The 20068-nt window shown below is 44.2% G+C and overlaps 1 protein-coding gene across 1 annotated transcript; it reads right to left on the bottom strand.

The window, feature by feature from the left end:
• Positions 1-347: 347 nt before the first annotated feature.
• Positions 348-17351, bottom strand: LOC125427664 (2'-5'-oligoadenylate synthase-like protein 2). Its single transcript, XM_048487204.1, has 6 exons — positions 16751-17351; positions 8133-8418; positions 6634-6809; positions 3574-3815; positions 1605-1749; positions 348-797 (listed from the first exon to the last, which is right to left on the bottom strand). Exons 1-6 carry the CDS (start codon positions 16910-16912, stop codon positions 546-548), a joined length of 1263 nt encoding a protein of 420 aa, XP_048343161.1. The 5' UTR covers positions 16913-17351; the 3' UTR covers positions 348-545.
• Positions 17352-20068: the final 2717 nt, after the last annotated feature.

The following is a 20068-nucleotide window of genomic DNA, read 5'->3' as shown; positions in this document are numbered from 1 at the left end:
TGAGTTTTCTGCATTGCTGTCAATGGGGGTTGCAGGCTGGGGGGGGGCACATTTTTGAAGGCACAGACTCAAAACTTTCAGGGTCTCATCAGGAGACTGCCCTAATGATTCCCCCCAAGTTTGGTGCAGTTTGGTTCGGGGGGGGCAAAGTTATGGACCCTCAAAACTGTAGCCCCCATCTCCTATTAGCTCCCATTGGAAACAATGGGGGATAGGGGCACCCCTTTTGGGAGTCCATAACTTTGGACTCCCTGAACCAAACCTCACCAAACTTGGGGGGTAGCATAAGGACAGTCTCCTGATGATACGCTGAAATTTTGGTGCCGCTAGCCTAAAAACTGCGCCCCCTGAAGGCCAACAATGGAAAACCACTAAAAATATCCAAAAACGAACCCAGCATTTTGATGCCCCCCACAAGGTCATGCCCTGGGCAGCTGCCTACCTTGCCCAATGGGCATTACGCCAGTGGTGTCACCGGGCAAGTGTCTGTAGACCTGAGGTTCTGCTATTAACTGAGTTTCTGTTTTCACACAAGCTTCTATCTGCTATTGCTTAGTATGGAGCTGCAGGAGAGTGATATTATAGAACACACCATAATCAGCTAACGCCTTGTCATTCTGCAGCACTGCATTCTCTACACCAAGCTCCTGCATGGCTGTGCGCTTCTCGTAGATGCCGATATGCCCTTCTAATCCAAACTTCTCTTTGATCTGCCCAATGGTATCATAGGGGCTGCATGATAGATCCTGGCTTGTTCCTTTCTGCTGCTTCAACTTTACTTGAACAGCTCTGGCTGGCTGGAAAAGAAAGCAATCAGGTCATCAAATGACATCTACTAGGGATACATATTTAAGCCACCAGGCTCAGGGCACTGTACTGTTCTGTACAAAGAACACAAGGGACTTAGAAATTCTATTACTAGGAATTAGGACTGTGCATTCAACAATAACTTATTTAAAAAATGAGCTGAAGACATCTTTTTCATTAACCTCCAAAGGAAAGTAAATGGAATTAACCTGAATAGAATTTCCTGATTTCCAAAACACAATCAGAGTGGCCGTATTTCCAAAGGTGCCATGAAGTCTGTGGACACACTTTGCTTTCAATTTCTACTTTGCTGCACTGTCTAAATCTCTAGGGAACCAGAGGTATATCATAAGATAATATACACTGCTTATATGTTACATCATGGAAAGCAAAGAGTTCTATTTTAAACATTTCCAAGTGTCTCTTTCAATAATTTAGAAACAACATAGACTTCTGTTATTTTTACATTGCCGCCTACCTTGGGTTCCAACTTTGTTGGACGAAATGCAGGCATAAATTATTTTAAGTAAATATTGATGCAGCCCTATGGAGACAGGCAAGCACAAAATGAAGATGCTCACACAGAGGACATCACTGACAACTGTGGACCAGGGCCAGAATACTGCTCAAAGAAACATCTAAATCATACAGATAACCCAGTTCAGTATACTGTTAATACAAAGGAGAATCATATGGCCTAGGAGCATATTTGGCAATATCATTAGAACTGACCCAAGCATAGAGGTCAATTGCTTTTTGGGCCAGGTATCAGAAAGTAGGCTGCATGTCAGCGATACCTGCACAGTCCAGGGCTTAACAGAAACACCATCTTTCTTGCAGCATAGCTGGTTCTGGCAGCTGAAAGCTTCTTTGGCCAACAGATCCCAACCATTCTCCATGCCTAAATTTCTTGTTGGATCTGCTGGATCCAGAATGACCGGACTGCAGACACAAACACATGAAACTCTTTGTTGAAACGCCATAAAATGCTACATAAAACCATATAAACACAACAATGCGTAGTTTATTATAAGTCTTACCTTATTTAGGACTGAAAATAAATTAGTTGATATCCTGATACCAATTATACTAGTGAAATCACTTAAATTCCATATGACAGCAAGTCTCTTTTCTGTTTGTTTTCCTTCCCTTACAAAAATTTTATTTGTAAATTGGCCGTAAAAGCATAAGTCCAGTTTTTGAAAACCAACATTGTAATAATAGAAGTGCTGCGTTTTTGATTTATGGATCATTGTTATTTTGCTACTACTAACATTTGGTAAGTTCCAAACTGCTATCAGCAGTTATCTGCAGCAACTACTCCATCAAGGACAGAGGGGATATAAAAGGATATAATCCAGTGCTCATCCACTGAGCATTCTGTCAAATTTACAATCTGGCTTATAAATTCTGAGGTAGCAGATCTCCATGTTGTTGTACTAATTATTTGTTAAGGAGGTAATTTTATCAATGTTATTTTTATAGTAATGATATGCTTGTAATTATACTGTTAGCCACCCTGAAGGCTTTAACAAAAACATCATTGTCAGGATATAAATCTTAAAATAAACATTGTCTGAGAAATAAAAATATCTATATATTTGAAAGTGCTCAGCTGACCAAGACAGAACTCGGGCTCCAGTCCACGGGCTCCAATCCATTACTATAGAAAAGCATTCTGGATTGTTAGTCAGGTTTTAGAAAGCCTGCAAAACCAGGCTATTGTTTTGAGGAGGCCAAACATGGTCTAGAATATTACTGTCTAAATCTTTCACATTTGGGGGTGGGGGAATTGATTTTCCTTTATATTTATCAAACTGTAATTGTGACTCAGCAATCTCTCTTAGCAATGTATTATTCTTTACATAGTGATATAACACGCACTATCTAATAGATGCTTGTGACACATGCAAATTCTACATGGGCATTTCAAGAATAACACACACAATAGCTAGGAAAAGTTTTTGTAAACAGATTAATGAGTGCTTTAATTCGCAGTTAACATCAATGCACTTCAGAGGAAACATGAGAAAGATAAAATCTGATCACAACAGTTTGGCTCTGGAATGGGCTACTCTTTTGGCCTTGGAACAATAGAGTGAGCCATACATGGAATTCTATCAAAAGATGATAGATATATAATGATACTTATGGAGCAGATACAGTCCCCAACAAGAATGATAAGTGACTGCTTCTTTAGAGGTCTCCTAAACAGCTGGGGGAAATATCGTGTAGGGTGCCATGTAGCCAAATTTAGGTACTCGGAGTCCCACTGATGTCAAAGGGAAGAAAAAGAGAGTTGGGATTTATACTCCATCTTTCCCTCCTGTAAGGAGACTCAAGGCAGTTTACAAAGTTCTTTCCCTTCCTCTCCCTGACACCAGACATCTTGTGAGGTGGGTGGGGCTGAGAGAGTTCCAAAGAACTGTGACTAGCCCAAGGGCACCCAGCTGGAATGTACAAGTGGGAAAACAAACGTGGTTCACCAGATAAGTGGGGAAACAAACGTGGTTCACCAAATAAGATTCCACTGCTTATCAATCAAACCCTGTTCTCCAGATTAAAGTCCACTGCTCTTAACCACTACACCATGCTGGCTCATTGTGTGAATGGGAGAAATGGGCATGTACAGATTTCTCCCACTGAAGGTAATTAGATTATAATTTTACCTGGATTAAATCCAGACTGAGAAAGTGAGCAAGATATGCATACTAAGAGCAACATACACAAAGCAGAAAAAATCAGCGAAGACAATAGCATTCTTACCGTGTCCCCCTCAGCTTTTCTTTCACATGTGTCCCTATTGTGGGATCCTCAAGTGTGTAGTACTCAGTCCAGTAGAAGCAGAGGTCTTTGTACTGAACCAACAACTTCATCACAGTGCAAAACCCTTCTGCCATGTTGAACTCTTCTGCCTTTTTTGTTCCTTCCTCCCAGGCATATATGGTCAGCAACTCCAGGGCAAACTTGGAGGGCAAAGATGATGACGGGTAAACTTTTTTGAGGTTCTGTTAAAAGAGATGAGGAGATCTCCGCTGAATCAGAGGAAGGTACAGATTATTGCTATTATTCAAGGTAGAACTCCAGCCATGACAAACTGTGTATGCAGGGTTACCAACAGCGCTGGATAAAAATGTCTTGTCTCTTTAATAGAGACTCAATGGGAAAGTATCTATCAGATGATGCTATTTACCTCCATGCAATGAAAAGATTCAATTGGCCATTTTCATATTCGTCCTCTATGAAAAGGAGAGGGTGCGTTGGCAACCTGATACACACTTGACTCTATCTAGTTTGTGCCACAAATGCTAATGTCATTGAAGAAAGTGCCTGAGAAACCCCAGTATTTAGAGGTCCAAGAAACTATTTAGAACTTGGTCCAGGAAGCCAAATGCTCAGCAATTATGGCTGGAACAGCATTTCATGGGCTAAAAAGATAAGAGTTGGCATTACACTGAAAACTGATCAGTAGTCCATTTTTAGAAGACCCTCTTTTTAAACTACCTGGAAGCAACAGATAAGATGAAGTTATCTAGAGTTTAACTAGCCAGGGTATTTATAAGGGTTGCTTTCCAAATGTTCTGTTGGAGGTGCACTAAAGCATATATAAGTGACTAGAACAGAATGCATCAGAGGTACAGCTTGCTTGAAATAACATATAGTCAGCAGGAAAACAGAATACAAATTATTAGGTATTGTGATTCTTATATAAACCCTTTCATCATCTGTTTATATAAAGCAAGCATGGTTTGAACAGATATGGCTAGATGGCATGCAGATCAGCTTACTGCAGAAAGATGACTGATCTTTTACCTTTCTCACTGAAACCATCAAAAACATATTTTTCTCCAGTTTGGATCATCTAGCCCATGGGTCGGGAACCTTTTCCCCTCAAAGAGCCATTTGGCTCACCACCAAATTTGGCTCACCACCAAAGAGCCATTTGGCTCACACACACACCCCCCCCCCCCCCCCCCCCCCCCCCCCCCCCCCCCCCCCCCCCCCCCCTTCCCCCCCCCCCCCCCCCCCCCCCCCCCCCCCCCCCCCGCGGGCTAGAGAAGTGCCGCCCTGCTTCTTGCAGGGTGGGCAAAGAGGAGCCCGGCGGCTCGGCCATCCCGGCCGCCGGGAGAGCGCCCGCGGCGCGGGCTACAGAAGTAGAAATCACTGCTGCTATTTCTGCTTGTACTTTTTTTTCTCCCCCTGTTTGTTTTCTCGCCTCTTTTTCTTTTTGCGGGGGGCCGGTTTGACTAGTCTCACCGGCCCGGCTCACTGCTGCTGCTGTTTCTGCTTCTTCCCCTCCTCGTTGTTTGGACTCTCTTTTTTTCTGCTTCAGTTTCTGTTGTTCCGGGCCGGTTTCACTTTTTTCCCCGGCCCGGGTTACGGCTGTGGTTGCTAGGCTGTGGTTGCTACGGCTATTGCTCCCCCTTCTGTTCGTTCCCCCGCCTCTCTCTCCTCCTCCTTCCTTGTTTTCGCCTGATAATCAACAGCTGGTGCTGACTTCCGCCTTTGGCGGCTGCAAAAATCCCCTGCGTTGCCAACTCCCGCTGTTGTTTTCGGCTGGGGGATTCTTGTGGATTTTTGGGCTGACGGATGGTGCTGGGGGCCCCAAACTCGCTGTGTGGGCTGTTGGGCTTGGTCTCCCCCTCCCCCCGATTTCTCTGCTCTCTGCGATGTTTCTTTCTGCTGGCAAAGTAGCGATGTTTCTTTCTGCAGGCAAAGAGGAGCCCGGCGGCTCGGCCACCCCGGCCGCCGGAAGAGCGCCCGCAGCACGGCCTCGCCGGCCGCGGGCTACAGAAGTGCCCGCCCTGCTTCTTGCAGGGCGGGCAGGCAAAGAGGAGCCCGGCGGCTTGGCCATCCCGGCCGCCGGAAGAGCGCCCGCGGCGCGGCCTCACTGGCCGCGGGCTACAGAAGTGCCCGCCCTGCTTCTTGCAGGGCAGGCGAAGAGGGGGCCGGCGGCTCCGCTCATGGAGCCGCAGAACAGCGGCGGAAGAGCCGCATGCGGCTCGCGAGCCGCGGGTTCCCGACCCCTGATCTAGCCCATCAGGGCCCAGATAATTCCAAGGTGAGAAAAACCTCAGAAGAATAGCATCCCCCAAGAAACCAGAAGTCATCTCTGGAAACTTTTCTCTGTCCTCTCTGGTACAGCAGGGGTATAGCTAGGCACAATTATAGGTATTTGCTTTTCCGTGCCATCTCTGAAAAAATCCACCCTAATATTGCATGGGCTGTTACTTGATTATGTGTCACTGCTAAAATATTGTGTATGAATTTAGCTAGCAGTATGAATGGCCTTTCTAATCTACTAATCTAATCTACTAATCTAATCTAAGTGATGATGCCCTTGGGGGTCTTCTGGAATCCAGCACTGCTGGAAAGTGACATCTCTGAGGCACCACTGGATAAGTCACAGCATGTTTAGGCCAGAAACGATAGCCATTCAAATGGTCTAAACCATCCACCCAAGAAGGGTCTGTGAAGATGACCTCAGTAGTTTGGTAGGTTCATGTGGCAGTTGTCGATCCTTAAGGCATGAGGGCCCCAAACTGTGTAGGGTTCTAAAGGTCAATGCCAGCACCCTGAATTGGGCCCAGGACCAATTTGAAGACATTGTATATGTTAGCAGAGTGGGCAACCTATCCATCCCTTGGCTGATGAACTAGTTGCAAACAATCACCTGTACCCTTGACCCTAGCCTGCAATAAGGGTATAACTACCGGTAATTGTTCCCTACTGCTTGTACTGTTATGGTGAGCTGCTTTACCAGGTTTGAAGAGGTGGCACACAAACTTTCTATGTAAACAAACCCTAAGAGCAAGAGCAGCTTGCCTCCTTGTACCAGTGCTTGACCAGTCGCAGCAGATCCTTGAGTTTTTCAGGGCACTGCTTCACAAAGTTCCTCTGCAATTCGATGAAAGAAGTAGAGAACTCGCCAGGGTCCTTGGTGGCCTGGATCAGATCCACATAGACGTTGGGAGGTGGCTTGTATGTCAAAGTTATCTGCCCTGGGATGGGAAGAAAGAATCAAAGCAAGTTACCATAAGACTTGTAAATCCATTGCACATTATCAGAACTATTCTGCCCCAAAAGACGAAATAAAGGGTTCATGTTCAAGCAGAGGAAGGGAATGTTCACACTATGTCTACTTTGCATGGGCAAGATAAGTAATTCTCACCCTAAATAAGCCACAACTACAATTCTCTACCATAAAGGCATGACTAAAATGTTTGCATCGCTATCCTTGATTAACAAAAGAGCCACAGACAATATTATTCCCCAAACATGGCTAAATACTAATCTGTTGACCAAAAAGCCAACCACTGAAACTACACCAGCTGGACTAGATGAACCATTAGTTGTGCTAGCAGAGTTCTTATTCCTATAGCAACCTTGGGGTTAGTTTAACTACAAGTAGCTGGAATACCCAAAGAGGGTCAATTCTACACAGCATAATTATACTGGGCTACATTCGGTATTTAAAAATCCGGGTCTATTTTACCCCGGTTTCTTCCTTTGCATGGGCGCCCGTTTCTGTGAATGAGTTGAGTTCAGACCGGGAGAAAATAAACCAATTTCTTTCACACAAGCCTGGCTTTTTTTGTTTTTACAATGTAGATGCAGCATGCATGCTTGAACATCCCTGGAATGCTGCATTCTGATTGGCTCTTCCACCCCCCTCCCAAAGGCAATGCTTCTGATTGATGGATCCACAGCAACCGTAGAAAAACCAAGCAGGACACACATACCTCTTTTCTCTAGCTTTGGAAAGGAGCTGGTGCAGTGAGCAACATGGGAATCACATTCTGCTATACAAAGTAAAAACTTTTGACCAATACTGGGCAGAGCACTGGGCTGGCTGCGGCTCAGCTAGCGAGTGGTGCTTGGAGAGAGCGAGCTAGAACAGGGTGTGCATGATGCAAGGCAGGGAGATCAGGTGGTGGGGTGGGAAAAATAAACTGGTTTTGCTCCTGTGACCTTTGCAAGGAAGTGATTCAATGTGGGATTTTGGAAAAAGATCAACATTTTAACGGTTTTTTGAAAAACCCAGGATGAGGGAAATATCACAGGACAAACCCGCTTTAGGATCGGGAACCGTGCAAACCTCTTGGCCAAACCAGGATATTTCTCTTGCTCAGCTCCAGATATTTGGACCATGCAGAAACGGCTGAGGCCTCTCCAACACATGTAATAAAATTCTAGTCACTACTTGGCAGGAAATTCTGATAAGAAGCTTAAGAAACTGTTCCACGCTTCCATAGTTCTCCCACTTGACAGAAACTCATCTCTATTCATTCAGTGGCATAACCGAAGAGAAGCAGATTCTTTACCTAAAACTTCAAATGCTGGAAGGATGTTCACCTCCACAGACTCCTTCTTATTTTTTGATTGGAGAGTCAACAAGAGTGAGCATGGTGGTCCTTCCTTTGCCTCTGAAGACAAGATATTAACTTTGTAGGCGAGATTCCGTTCCTCTTGGATCACACCCTGCTTCAAGGAATCAATCACACATGCAGACCTCTCTCTCTGATCTTCATAACTGGAGAACCAGTTGAGAAGTAGAATTGGATCAGCATCTGAATTGTCTTGCATTACTCCTTGCCCAGCAGAACCTGCCTGGAAAGCAAGCAGAAGGGTTGTTGCTCAATAACTAGTCAATTTAACAAGTTGCGCTGGCCTTACGAGCAACAAGCAACTGGCTCACATAGTATTACAGTCACTGGCTTTACCCCAACAGTTCTTTGAACCAGCTTCTCAAGCGAAGTGGGATACTTCAGTCTATCCCATCCTGTTTTTTCCCACCTGAAAAACAAGAGCAAAAGCTCTCTATGATAGAGAAAGCCTCTAAGTTCATTCATACCTCAAGGTGGGCCCCGGTTATAGTCGATTACCTTATTTGGAGGTTGGAGTAACCATAATGTAACATGTGCGCAAGGGGCAGCCGGGAGGATTTTGCTCAAATCTGGGTTTTTGTACACATATTAGAATCGATAGTACCAGCAAATACATTGTTTTTCCCTCTGTAAATCACACAAAGACCAAAAATCATATTCATACCCCATAAGGGAGAGTAATATTTTTTTACAAGAGAGACTGGGGCCCCATGAAAAGCATGGTGATCTGTTCAATTGACAATTTTCCTGCACAGCTGTGTTTTTTTGGTTTGTGTTTTGTGTGTAATTGTGACAGCAGTATTAAGAGACCATTAATGACACCAAAAAGAAAGATTTTTCTAAATGAAGATTTTTAGTTTTATTTTAGCAATGTATGAAAACGCCTGTTGTGGAACTTCGCATCATGTGGTGGTGTTATCATGATTAGATGAGACAGAGGAAGCTATGTGGAATGAGAATTGTAGAAAAGGTTAACCAAAAGTTATTTTCCTTTGCTGTGGCCTCTCATTTTCCAAGGAAACATGACTCAAGAAACAACTAGGTCACCAATGGCAGCAACCCATCATGCTCTGGTGTTAACTCCTTACATTCTTCATGAATTGCTCAGAACTTCAGAAACGAGAGGAGGCTGGTCTCTCACTACACATCCATGGGAGCTGCTCCCCCGTCTAATTACTAACTATTTGAAAAGCAGTATAATAAGTAAACTATTCCTCCCCACTCCCCGCATTTCTTTTAAAACAGACACATGAAATAAAGAGCCCAAGCAATGGAGGGAAAGATTTCAGACAGAGGGGGTGGTTTGAAAGTGCCTGGAACGGGAGGGGAGAGAGTATCATAGGGATTTCTGCTGCAGAAATACATAAATATCATTCCTATCTACAAACAGGAAGATAACATACAGTTTCATGCAGCCCATAACTGAGCGATTCAGGGATGTATTGGATACACCGTGTTTCCCCGAATATAAGACAGTGTCTTATATTAATTTTTGCTCCCAAAGGTGCGCTATGTCTTATTTTCAGGGGATGTCTTATTTTTCTGTGTTCTGTTCGTCAGGCATGCTTCCAAACAAAAACTTTGCTATGTCTTACTTTCGAGGGATGCCTTATATTTCGCACTTCAGCAAAACCTCTACTATGTCTTATTTTTCGGGGATGTCTTATATTCGGGGAAATAGGGTAGTTATCTCATATACACCGAAATACATGAAATACAAATGATCATATGAAAACCTTTCAGTATGTCAGTTCTGATGGTATGAGAGAGAGGGCTTGTCCAAGCTTCAAAGGAATTTCCCATAGAAATACATGTATCAAAACTGTGAACTATTAGGTCAACTTGTTTGGGGATGCTTCTGGATATTCAAAATATCTCTCTTCCAAGGATGAGATGTCGAGAAAGTGAAACTTATATATGCTTAACAAATCTGAAAACTGAAGTTTGTTCACCCAATACCTCTCTCAAACAAGGATCTGCAATGGTGGTTCCTAATAGATGATGGGTATGGGCAGGAATATGCAATATTCACTGGTACACAGTGTTGCCCTTCCCCCAACCCCTATGACTGTTTGACATTAGGCAGTTTCTCAAGGAAGAAACTCTGTACTAGTTCTGGGAGCTCACTTAATACTTCAGGTTGGATAACCATCTTTCTCTTGCCTGGGGAGAGGATTAGCAGATCCAAATATTCCAAACAATCTGAGAAATAATAAAGGTGTTTGCATCTATTTGAGGGTTCCATTTTGGAGATGAGAAGAAGCACGAAGCAGTAACTTCGTGTTGAGGACAATACATGATTTTGGGTTTTCTGGTAGGAGACATGTTTGTTGGCCATAATATACCAATACACCATGATGTGGAATGGAACGGCCCATCCATTATTGGCACTAGGAAAGTGGCAAGAGAAAAGCAACTGGAATCTTTCAGTTCACTTAGCAAAATAGAGGAGAATTTAATTTAATGACCTGCAGCGTCACACACATTCTCTGGGCTGGCAAGAGTCACTGTTGGTTCTCAGATGAAGGTCCTCTGTATCTACTCCAATCTCTGTATCTACTCCAATCCCCAGATCCAAACATTATAAGAAGAGTTTGGATTTATACCCCACCTTTCTCTCCTGTAAGGGGAATCAAGGTATCTTACAAGCTCCTTTCCCTTTGTCTCCCCACAACAGACACCTTGTGAGGCAGGTGGGGCTGAGAGAGTTTCCAAGAACTGTGACTAACCCAAGGTCACCCAGCAGGAATGTAAGATTGCAGAAACACATCTGGTTCACATCATCTGCTCTTAGCATGAATTGGCTAACAACTGTTTATAGGGCTAAACCATTAAAGGAGAAGGTACAAGTTTGTAATGAACAAATGTCAATGTATTGCCAAAGGTTTTCACAGCCAGAATCAACTGTGTGATGTGGGTTTTCTGGACTGTGTGGCTGTGGTCTAGTTGTCTTTGCTCCTAACATTTAACCCACATCTATGTGGGTTCAATGTTAGAAGCAAAAACTACATATCCACACAGATTGGAAAACCCACAACACTCAGGACAGATGTCACCTGTGCCTTTTCATAGTTTGAACTCACATCATGCATGAGCTCCACTGTGTAGGTTCCACAGCCAAAGATCCTTTTTGTAGAAGCACACTAGGCCCATAGCCAGAAACTCTTGGTTAACAGGGTCAGTGAAGGGGCATCCAATCAGGAGACAATACAAAACAGGCCCATTTGTAGTTACAAATACACTTACATAGTAGTCAAGTATTTGCTACCCATATATGTATAACAATAGCTGGAACTTTTCTATCACATTTTTATCCTGTCATTACTGTTAGGAATTCAGGGTAGCATACATGGCTCTCTAATCCTCTCCAGTATCATCACAACAATCCTGTGAGGTAGGTCAAATTGAGAGAGAGACTAGCCCAAATCACTCAGTGAGTTTTATGACTCAGTGGGGATTTGAAGTTGGGCTTCCCAGTCCTAGTCCAACACTTTAACCACGACACATTACTTGTGTAGTGATGCCTTTTTAAATGAACTTACTGTTTAACAATATTGTCTTGCATTCTCCTACAGTCACACAGTGAAGATCCTTGCGCTGTTGTGGTAGACACTGCCAAAAGCACTTTTTAAATATCTGCACATCCAAGCACGTAGGTAATGGGGGGGGGGGGTTCCTCGGGTTTGAACCCCCCCATTCATGTTCGAAGCTCCGCCCACCCGTTTGTGGGTTTTTAAAACATTTTTAGTGTTTTTTGATTTTTGGCCTGCAGGGGGCGCATTGTTTGGGCTAGCAGCACCAAACTTTCAGGGATTGTTTGGTGGACTCTCCTGATGATACTACCCAGGTTTGGTGAGGTTTGGTTCAGGGGGTCCAAAGTTATGGACTCCCAAAGGGGGTGCCCCCATCCTCCATTGTTTCCAATGGGATCTAATAGAAGATGGGGGCTACACCTTTGAGGGTCCATAACCTTGGACACCTTGAACTAAATTTCACCAAACCTGGGAAACAACTATCAGGAGGAATCTCTTACTGATACCACCCAGGTTTTGTGAAGTTTGGTCCAGGGGGTCCAAAGCTATAGACTTCCAAAGGGGGTGCCCCATCCCCCATTGTTTCCAATGGGAGGTAATAGGAGATGGGGCTACACCTTTGAGGGTCCATAACTTTGGACCCCCTGAACCAAACTTCACCAAAACTGGGTGGTATCATTAGAACAGTCTCCTAAAGATACCCTAAAAGTTTGGTGCTGGTAGCTTAACAATTGCACCCCTGACAGCAGGCACCCCCCCAAATTTCCTTTTAAATCCACCCCCTTCAGCATGGATTTAAAGGGAGAATCTGAGGACCTCAGTTTAGAAGAAGAAGAAGAAGAGTCTGGATCCCCCCCTTTCTCTCCTGCAGGAGACTCAAAGGAGCTTACAATCTCCTTGCCCTTCCCCCCTCACAACAAACACCCTGTGAGGTAGGTGGGGCTGAGAGAGCTCCAAAAAGCTGTGACTAGCTCAAGGTCACCCAACTGGCGTGTGTGGGAGTGTACAGGCTAATCTGAATTCCCCAGATAAGCCTCCACAGCTCAAGCGGCAGAGCAGGGAATCAAACCCGGTTCCTCCAGATTAGAAAGCACCTGCTCTTAACCACTACGCCACATTGAAAGTGATGCTATTTCACGGTGGGGGATAATCCACCACAAAACAGCATCACTTTCAATGTTATTTAACTGGAGACCCCAGATTCTCCCTTTAAAGTGGATTTAAAAGGAGAATTTGGGCTCTCTAGTTTAAACACCATTGAAAGTGATGCTGCTTGGGGGTGGATTCCAGCATCATAGCGGCTGCCCGGGGGGCAGGGTGGGTGGGGGGGACTCAGATTTTGCACCGGGCTCCATTTTCCCTCTACGCCTCTTCCCAGAGGGGAGGGCAGAAGGAACTGCCAGCTGCTGGCTGGGAGCCCAGCTTGTGGGGGGCAGGGGAGGGCAGGGTGGGGGAGTCTGCCGTCCCTGGCCTTGGAGAGCTGCTTTCATAAGCACTAGGCCGGGGGCAGGGCTTGGGGAGGCGTGCCCACGCCCTAGGGGCGGGTGGGGGTGTGGCCCCACCCTGAACCCCCCCCCATAAAAAATCTATACCTACGTCCCTGTGCACATCCAATGAGATTCCCAATGGCCAAGCACAAGATTGCAATGTAAGACTGAGTAGTGTCTTCATTCTATTTTAAGTTTACTATAAACTGCAAGGTGAGGCTTTTCTATTACAGTATTTACCCCAATGCAGGAGTAGAATTTTTTTTCTAGATATGCTACCAAAAAGGAGGAAGAAGACTCACATTTGCATATAAGTTACAGTTAAGGCCAATAATATTTTCCCTTCATGTACACCTTGCTTGTAGCGAGGTTCGCTTATATTCACTGCACCTTCCTTTCATGTAAATTCGGTATGCCCTGCCCTATTGCCCTTTTCTTGCTCAGCTTGATGAAGAGTTCTGGGGAACTCCAATGTTTACTCACTTCTTTGGTTGCTTATGCTAATGTTGCAATTGAGCAACAAGGAGAGTAATTTGTCTCTTGACTTAACCTTACTTAACGCTAGAAGTGACTCAGCACAAGACTCTAAGCCTTGTGCTGCTCTGCTGGGTGGAGTGGAGGTAGACTATCTATAGTCAACAAAAAGGATCCCAAGACACACTGTACAGCAGCTGCATGGTAGGAAAGAAGGAAGGAAGGAACTACATGGTTGTCCAGAGCTCTAGTCTTCTGTTGTGGCAGGAGCAGAAACTGACAGCTGCGTTGCCTGGGAAGCTCAACCTCAATTTTCCAAGCCCGCTCCAATGCTGCTGTTAGTATATGACATGAGTGTCACTGAACAGCCCACTGGTTAAACCAGCCATTCATCCCATGGATATACCCAGGAGCCCCTAGAATAGAGGGGGAGGAGAGCCCAGGTAGAGATTTTGGTCTGGTTCTGGAGTGTCTGATTGGATGTTCCGAACTGCTCTTTTGCCTAAGAGGATTGTAGCAATCAAGATTCATCATAAAATTTTGCAGAATGTCGCGCTAAGTACAAATGTACGTACTTGCAGGATTCTGGCTTTGGTGGCCGCTGTATGCTCTCATCTTCATAAACAGTCTCATGGCTGTCTAGGTGATCAAAGGATCAACAGTTCCACTAAAGCTTGCTGCTATCTACCCAATTTGATTTTTGCCCTGATTACAGTCTGCCTGAGTTTAAACAGCCCTGACCTCCCTCCCTGGGGGCAGCCTGTCCCTACCTCCACAGCTGCCCTCTCAGTTCCCTCATGCTGGCTCTTCACTGACCTTTGAAGGCTGCAGTGGCCAGGTCTGGCCGCATCCTCCTGTGGTGGTGCACTTCTTACAGTCCGTCTGCATTTTCTTTCTGCTGAGCTATCAGAAATATCCTGCCACTGATCAGACTCTGTGAAGAGGCCTGCCCGATCAGCCACATACTGATTTTTTTAAGGTGTCTGGCTTCCACAGATGAATGTCAGCTGCCCTCAAAACTATGTGAGATATGAATCAAAGAAGATGCCCTAGATGGATTAGGTTTAGCTAATGTCATCAAATCCAAGTCTTGAAGAAGACTGTGAGCAAATTTGACAGCATTTGAGAACCTGAAGGCAATCTCTGAGGGCTGAACATTTTCATGTTCCATATGCAAACAAACAGCTCACTGATAACTTATTTATATGCCATTTGAGAATTTGGTCTCTGTTCCCTGTTCTTACTTGATTCATTTGCCATTTTTGTTAAGAATTCCACAGATTTCTTTCCACAAAGTTGCTCATGATTCAGATCACTGACTCATAGGCAGTTGCAAAGTATAGATGGAATAGATGGCATGCTAACCAAAGTTGCAGATGACACCAAATTAGGAGGAGTAGCTAATACCCCAGATGACAGGGTCACAATTCAAAATAACCTGGACAGATTAGAAAATTGGGCCAAAAACCAACAAAATGAATTTCAACAGAGATAAATATAAGATACTACATTTAGGAAGAAAACATGAAGTATACAGATATAGCATGGGTGGCACCTGGCTTGACAGCAGTACATGTGAAAGGGATCTGGGAGTCTTAGTAGACCACAAACTGAACATGAGTCGGCAGTGTCATGTGGTAGCCAAGAAATCCAATCCAATTCTGGGATGCATCAATAGGAATATAGTGTACAGATCGAGGGACACATGTACCTCTCTATTCTACAGATAGTCAGATTTCACCCTCAGATACTGAGTCCAGTTCTGGGCACAACAATTCAGTAAAGATATTGACAAGCTGGAACTGGTCCAGAGGAGGGTGACCAAAATGGTAAAATGTCTGGAATTCATGCCCTATGAGGAAAGACTTAGGGAGCTGAGCATGTTTAGTTTGTTGAAGAAAAGCTTAAGAGGTGACATGATAGTCATGTTTAGATACTTGAAGGGATGTCATGTTGGTGAAGGAGCAAGCTTGTTTTCTGTTGCTCCAGAGACTAGGACAAGGAGTAATGGATTCAAGGTACAGGATAAGAGATTCCACCTAAACATTAACAAGAACTTCCTGACAGTAAGGGTTGGTCAACTGTTAAATACACTGCCTTGGAGTGTGGTGGGAATTCCTTCTTTGGAGGTTTTTAAACAGGCTGGATGGCCATTTGTCAGGGTGCTTTGATGCGTATTCCTGCATGTCAGGGGGTTGGACTTGATGGCCATGTGGTCCCTTCTGGCTCTATGATTCTATCTCATGGGAATACAGTTAGATGAGAGGAAATTTAAAAATGATGTCTAACTATACTATACATGCAGCCCCCAACAATAACACCATTCATGATGGAATATGGCTAACCCTTGCAGAGAAGAATCTTTAGGAAGATGCTTGATGGATCTTTTCCCATAAACACGCAAGCACTGGCAGATTTACGTGTGAGCAGGACAAGCAAAGTGGAGCCACTTTGGGAATGCAATCTGAGGTTTTTCACCTTGGGTGCTGATAGCTGTATGAGATGTAGGTATTATTGACTCTGAAGCCACCAACTACTGTCCTTCTTGGGAAGAAGTTCCACTGATCTGTAAAGGACTTAGTTCTGAGTAAGCATGTATACGATCACATTGTGTGAGAGCCAGCATGGTGTAGTGCTTAGGAGCAGGTGAATTCTAATCTGAAAAACCAGGTTTGATTCCCCACTGCTCCACCTGCATGGCAGAGGCTTATCTGGTGATATCTGGTGTTGTGGGGAGAGGAGGAGAAAACAGCTTGTAAGCCACCTTGAGTCTGCTTACAGGAGAGAAAGGTGGGGTATAAATCCAAACTCTTCTTCTTAAGAGTTTGCTTTTTTAAAAAGAGCTGGGTACGGGTTTCTAATTATCGGATATTACTTTTGCACTGATGCCTACCAGATTTTTTTTGCTGATGACAAGGAATCTCTGCTGTCAAAATAAACAGCGTGAGGAGAGGCGCATAAAAAACAGACTCTTCTCACTAGGGAAACGCGAAACCGGCTAGACAATCCGTTCCTTCTGGAAGTGGGAGGCAATAAAACGACCCGAAAACTCCGGACTCACCTTTACCAACTTGATTACTTTAGCATTTATGGAGAAACCATGTCTCAAGAAATTGCAGATTCGTTGCACGACAGCTTGGATGATCTCCAGGAACTCCTCGCTAGGCTGTTGCGCAGCAATCCACCCTTGGAGATCGCAAGAGGAGACCTGGTAGAGTTCCATCGCTTCGGATCGGCACCTTCTGCCCCACGTTGCTGGTGTGAAGCTCAGCCGGCTCCGTTCTTCTTATTTGGTTCCCCGTCACTGGGGTTACGCCCCAGCAGTTAAGGTGGAGCGGTCGGTGTCATTTTTGCCACATTTACCCACTGTCTGCTTTCAATATAAAAGACGGGAAAAATACACGTGTTGAAAGGAAAAAAGTATTGCACAGAAAACAGTAGGATTAAAAAAACCCTTTGTATTCTTCTTATCAGAAAGTTTCTTTAGCGTTTTTTCCCTGTTTTCTCAGTTTAAGGGGAAATAAAAATAAGAAAATATGCCAAATAAAATTAAGACTGCGATTGCATGGTTACTTGCATTTGTTGGGAAGTCTGAGCTTCGGTGCTTTTGGAAATTTAGTCCCGAAGTACAGATCTCAGCTTGCTTTCAAAGCCTTGTTACAATCCACCTTAACAAACAAACAAAAATCCAGGAAGCGACGCGGACAAAGGTTCACTTCCGTTCAGCGTGTGTGTTTTTATTGATGCGGTGGGGATTTTTGAAATCTGAAATTTTAGGACCGCTTCCTCATTAGACATTAAGCTGCTATAGGTGGAACATCGTGGCTGACATGTTAACTAAAGAAATAACTAAAGAAATAACATGTTAAAGAAATAAGGAGATAATGCTGCTAGAACACGGCCATACAGCCCGGAAACCACATAGCACCCCAAAGAAATAACTGTTTCGTCTTTACCGAAAATAGAAATACAAGTGCTCAAGTGCTGATGTAAAAGGTCATCAGTTGCAAGGAGTGATACAACGTGAGCATTTTGGGAACTCATAGGATACTAGCCAAATCCTGGGTGAGAGAGAGAGTAGGAAGAATTTCTTTCCGTATGCAGCACGCACACAGCCACAAACTCATTCTGTAGCAGACAATCCGGAGTATCAGTCCATGTCCAATACTCACGAAAGCACCAAATTGAATCATTCAGTGTTTAACACTGCTTTGAGAACTGGCTGCTGTGGGTTTTCTGGACTGTGTGACTCTGGTCTGGTAGTTTTTACTCCTAACGTTTCGCCTGTATCTATGGCTGGTATTTTCAGAGGCATGTCGGGTATATATTTTTCCCACCTCTCAGGACGTGAAGGATATTTGCATGTGGCCAGGTGGAGTTTGTGGATTTCAGTGGTTTCCTCTTGTAGTTTGGCATAGTGCCATGTATCCACAAACACCATGACAGTTTCAGCAGGAAGGAAGAGAACCCCCCAACTGTCAATCCAGCATGGAGCTGGAAGTATCATGTGGAAAGGTTGCTATTTTAATCCTTCCCTCCTCTTCCGTTTTCTCATTGAAAAAATCAGTTGCCAATCTGCTTTTATCCTAGCTGGGGGGAAAAAAATTAGATACTGGCTTCCCCAGTTTCCCAGGGTGTGATGGTAGCAGTGGCATTTTTCAGTGTGGAAGATGGCAGAGGGAAAAGGGTTCCCTCTCTGTCCATGCTGATCTCCTTCTTGATAAAACAGTTCCAGCAGTGAAGTTTACAAAGTAATAATAAAATGTTTAAAGTCTTCTCTTCCTGCCAACTAAACTTGCAAAGGAAAACAACGTAATTTAAAGCAAGCAGGGAAAGAACTGTAATGTGTAGCTGAGTGCTCATGCACTTTTAAAAATTATAGATATCCAAATACAAAATATATGTTTGATATTCAACAGCAAAGGGTATACTACAGAGCGCTGGTTCCCCTTTTTAAAACACACAGAAATAGTTATTGCAAAAAGGCACATCTCCCATTTCAATGATTTTAAAAAGGGGTAAATGTCAGTATACCCACATCTGTACCTTTTATTTTGGTTTATATATTTCGTCCTCAGATATCTGTGTTCAAATATACAAGGTACTTCCTCTGCTGAGGAAGCAGAGCTGAATCATAGCTCTGTTGGTAGTAGTTCATGTGATATCCTCTGAAGACACAAGTATAGAAAATGAGGATCAAAACTTGACCTCATATGCTGAAGTACATAATACTGTTGAACTGAAGTTCTTGTCCATAAAATAAATAGCAGAGAAGCAGTAAATATGTTGTTTGGGCAGGTTTCCCCCCAAGAGTTATACATAAGGAGATTGAAACTGGTCCAGCATGCAGCGGCGCGTTTGCTGACAGGTGGCGCCACCTGGGAACACATCCAGCCTATACTACGTCAGCTGCACTGGCTTCCAGTAGAGTTCCGGATCATCTTCAAGGTGCTGGTGTTGACCTTTAAGGCCATACGCGGCCTGGGACCATCGTATCTTCGAGACCGCATCACCCCATATGTCCCTGTACGGCCTCTCCAATCTGCGGAGGCCAATCTACTGGTGGTCCCTGGCCCCGCGGTGATGCGGCTGGCCTCCACACGGGCCAGGGACTTTACGGCTCTGGCCCCAGCCTGGTGGAACGCTCTCCCTCCAGCGGTCCGGGCCCTGCGGGACCTTGGGGAATTCCGCAGGGCCTGTAAGACGGAGCTGTTCCGCCGGGCCTTTGGAGGATCCAGCCGCTAATGGTGCCCCCTTCCTAGGCCCTTGACATCTGGGCCACCTGTTACCAACTGAGACTCACCATGCCTCCCTTTCTGAGGGGGAGGGATTTTTATTATTGGAATGCTGGACGCCATTTTAACCCACTGAGCTTTTATATAATTAGAATTACAGTTTTGTAAATTTTTATCGCTGCTTTTAATTGTTTACTTGCTTTTATATTGTATTCTCATATGTTGTGCACCGCCCAGAGCCCTTCGGGGATGGGCGGTATAGAAGTCCAATAAAATAAATAAAAAATAAATAAATAAGGAATTATGGATTGCCTTGCTGGATTAGACAAGTATCCTTGATCTTCAGCAGCACCCAGCCAGATGTGTCTGAGGGTCTCTTAAGACAAACCACCAATCCTGTTGCAAAACTATGCTTAGATTTGCCATTTCTGGGCACAGGTGGAAAAATGTGTAACTAATGGCTTCCTCATAAGAAACGTAGTCTTAGAGACAGAAAATGTCCCCTTGTCTCTCACAATTAATAGACTATTAATTAGTCTATTAATTGACTATTAGACAATTAATTAATCTATTAATTAATCTATTAATAGACTATTATGTCAGGATATTGAAAATTGCAAGGTGGTCATATGCTGGTCTAGAAT

This window comes from Sphaerodactylus townsendi, linkage group LG03 (assembly GCF_021028975.2).
Source record: "Sphaerodactylus townsendi isolate TG3544 linkage group LG03, MPM_Stown_v2.3, whole genome shotgun sequence".
Taxonomy (NCBI): Eukaryota; Metazoa; Chordata; class Lepidosauria; order Squamata; family Sphaerodactylidae; genus Sphaerodactylus; species Sphaerodactylus townsendi.
Note: the sequence above shows the minus strand (reverse complement) of the source record. Positions and strands in the feature narration are given on the sequence as shown.

Excerpts from the sequence above, each read along its gene's own strand:
- LOC125427664 (XM_048487204.1), bottom strand. The coding sequence starts at position 16,912 with ATGGAACTCTACCAGGTCTCCTCTTGCGATCTCCAAGGGTGGATTGCT. Across the intron at positions 8,419-16,750 it reads AAGTAATCAAGTTGGTAAAG|GCAGGTTCTGCTGGGCAAGG; the intron begins GTGAGTCCGGAG and ends CTTGCTTTCCAG. Across the intron at positions 1,750-3,573 it reads GAAAAGCTGAGGGGGACACG|TCCGGTCATTCTGGATCCAG; the intron begins GTAAGAATGCTA and ends TTGTGTCTGCAG.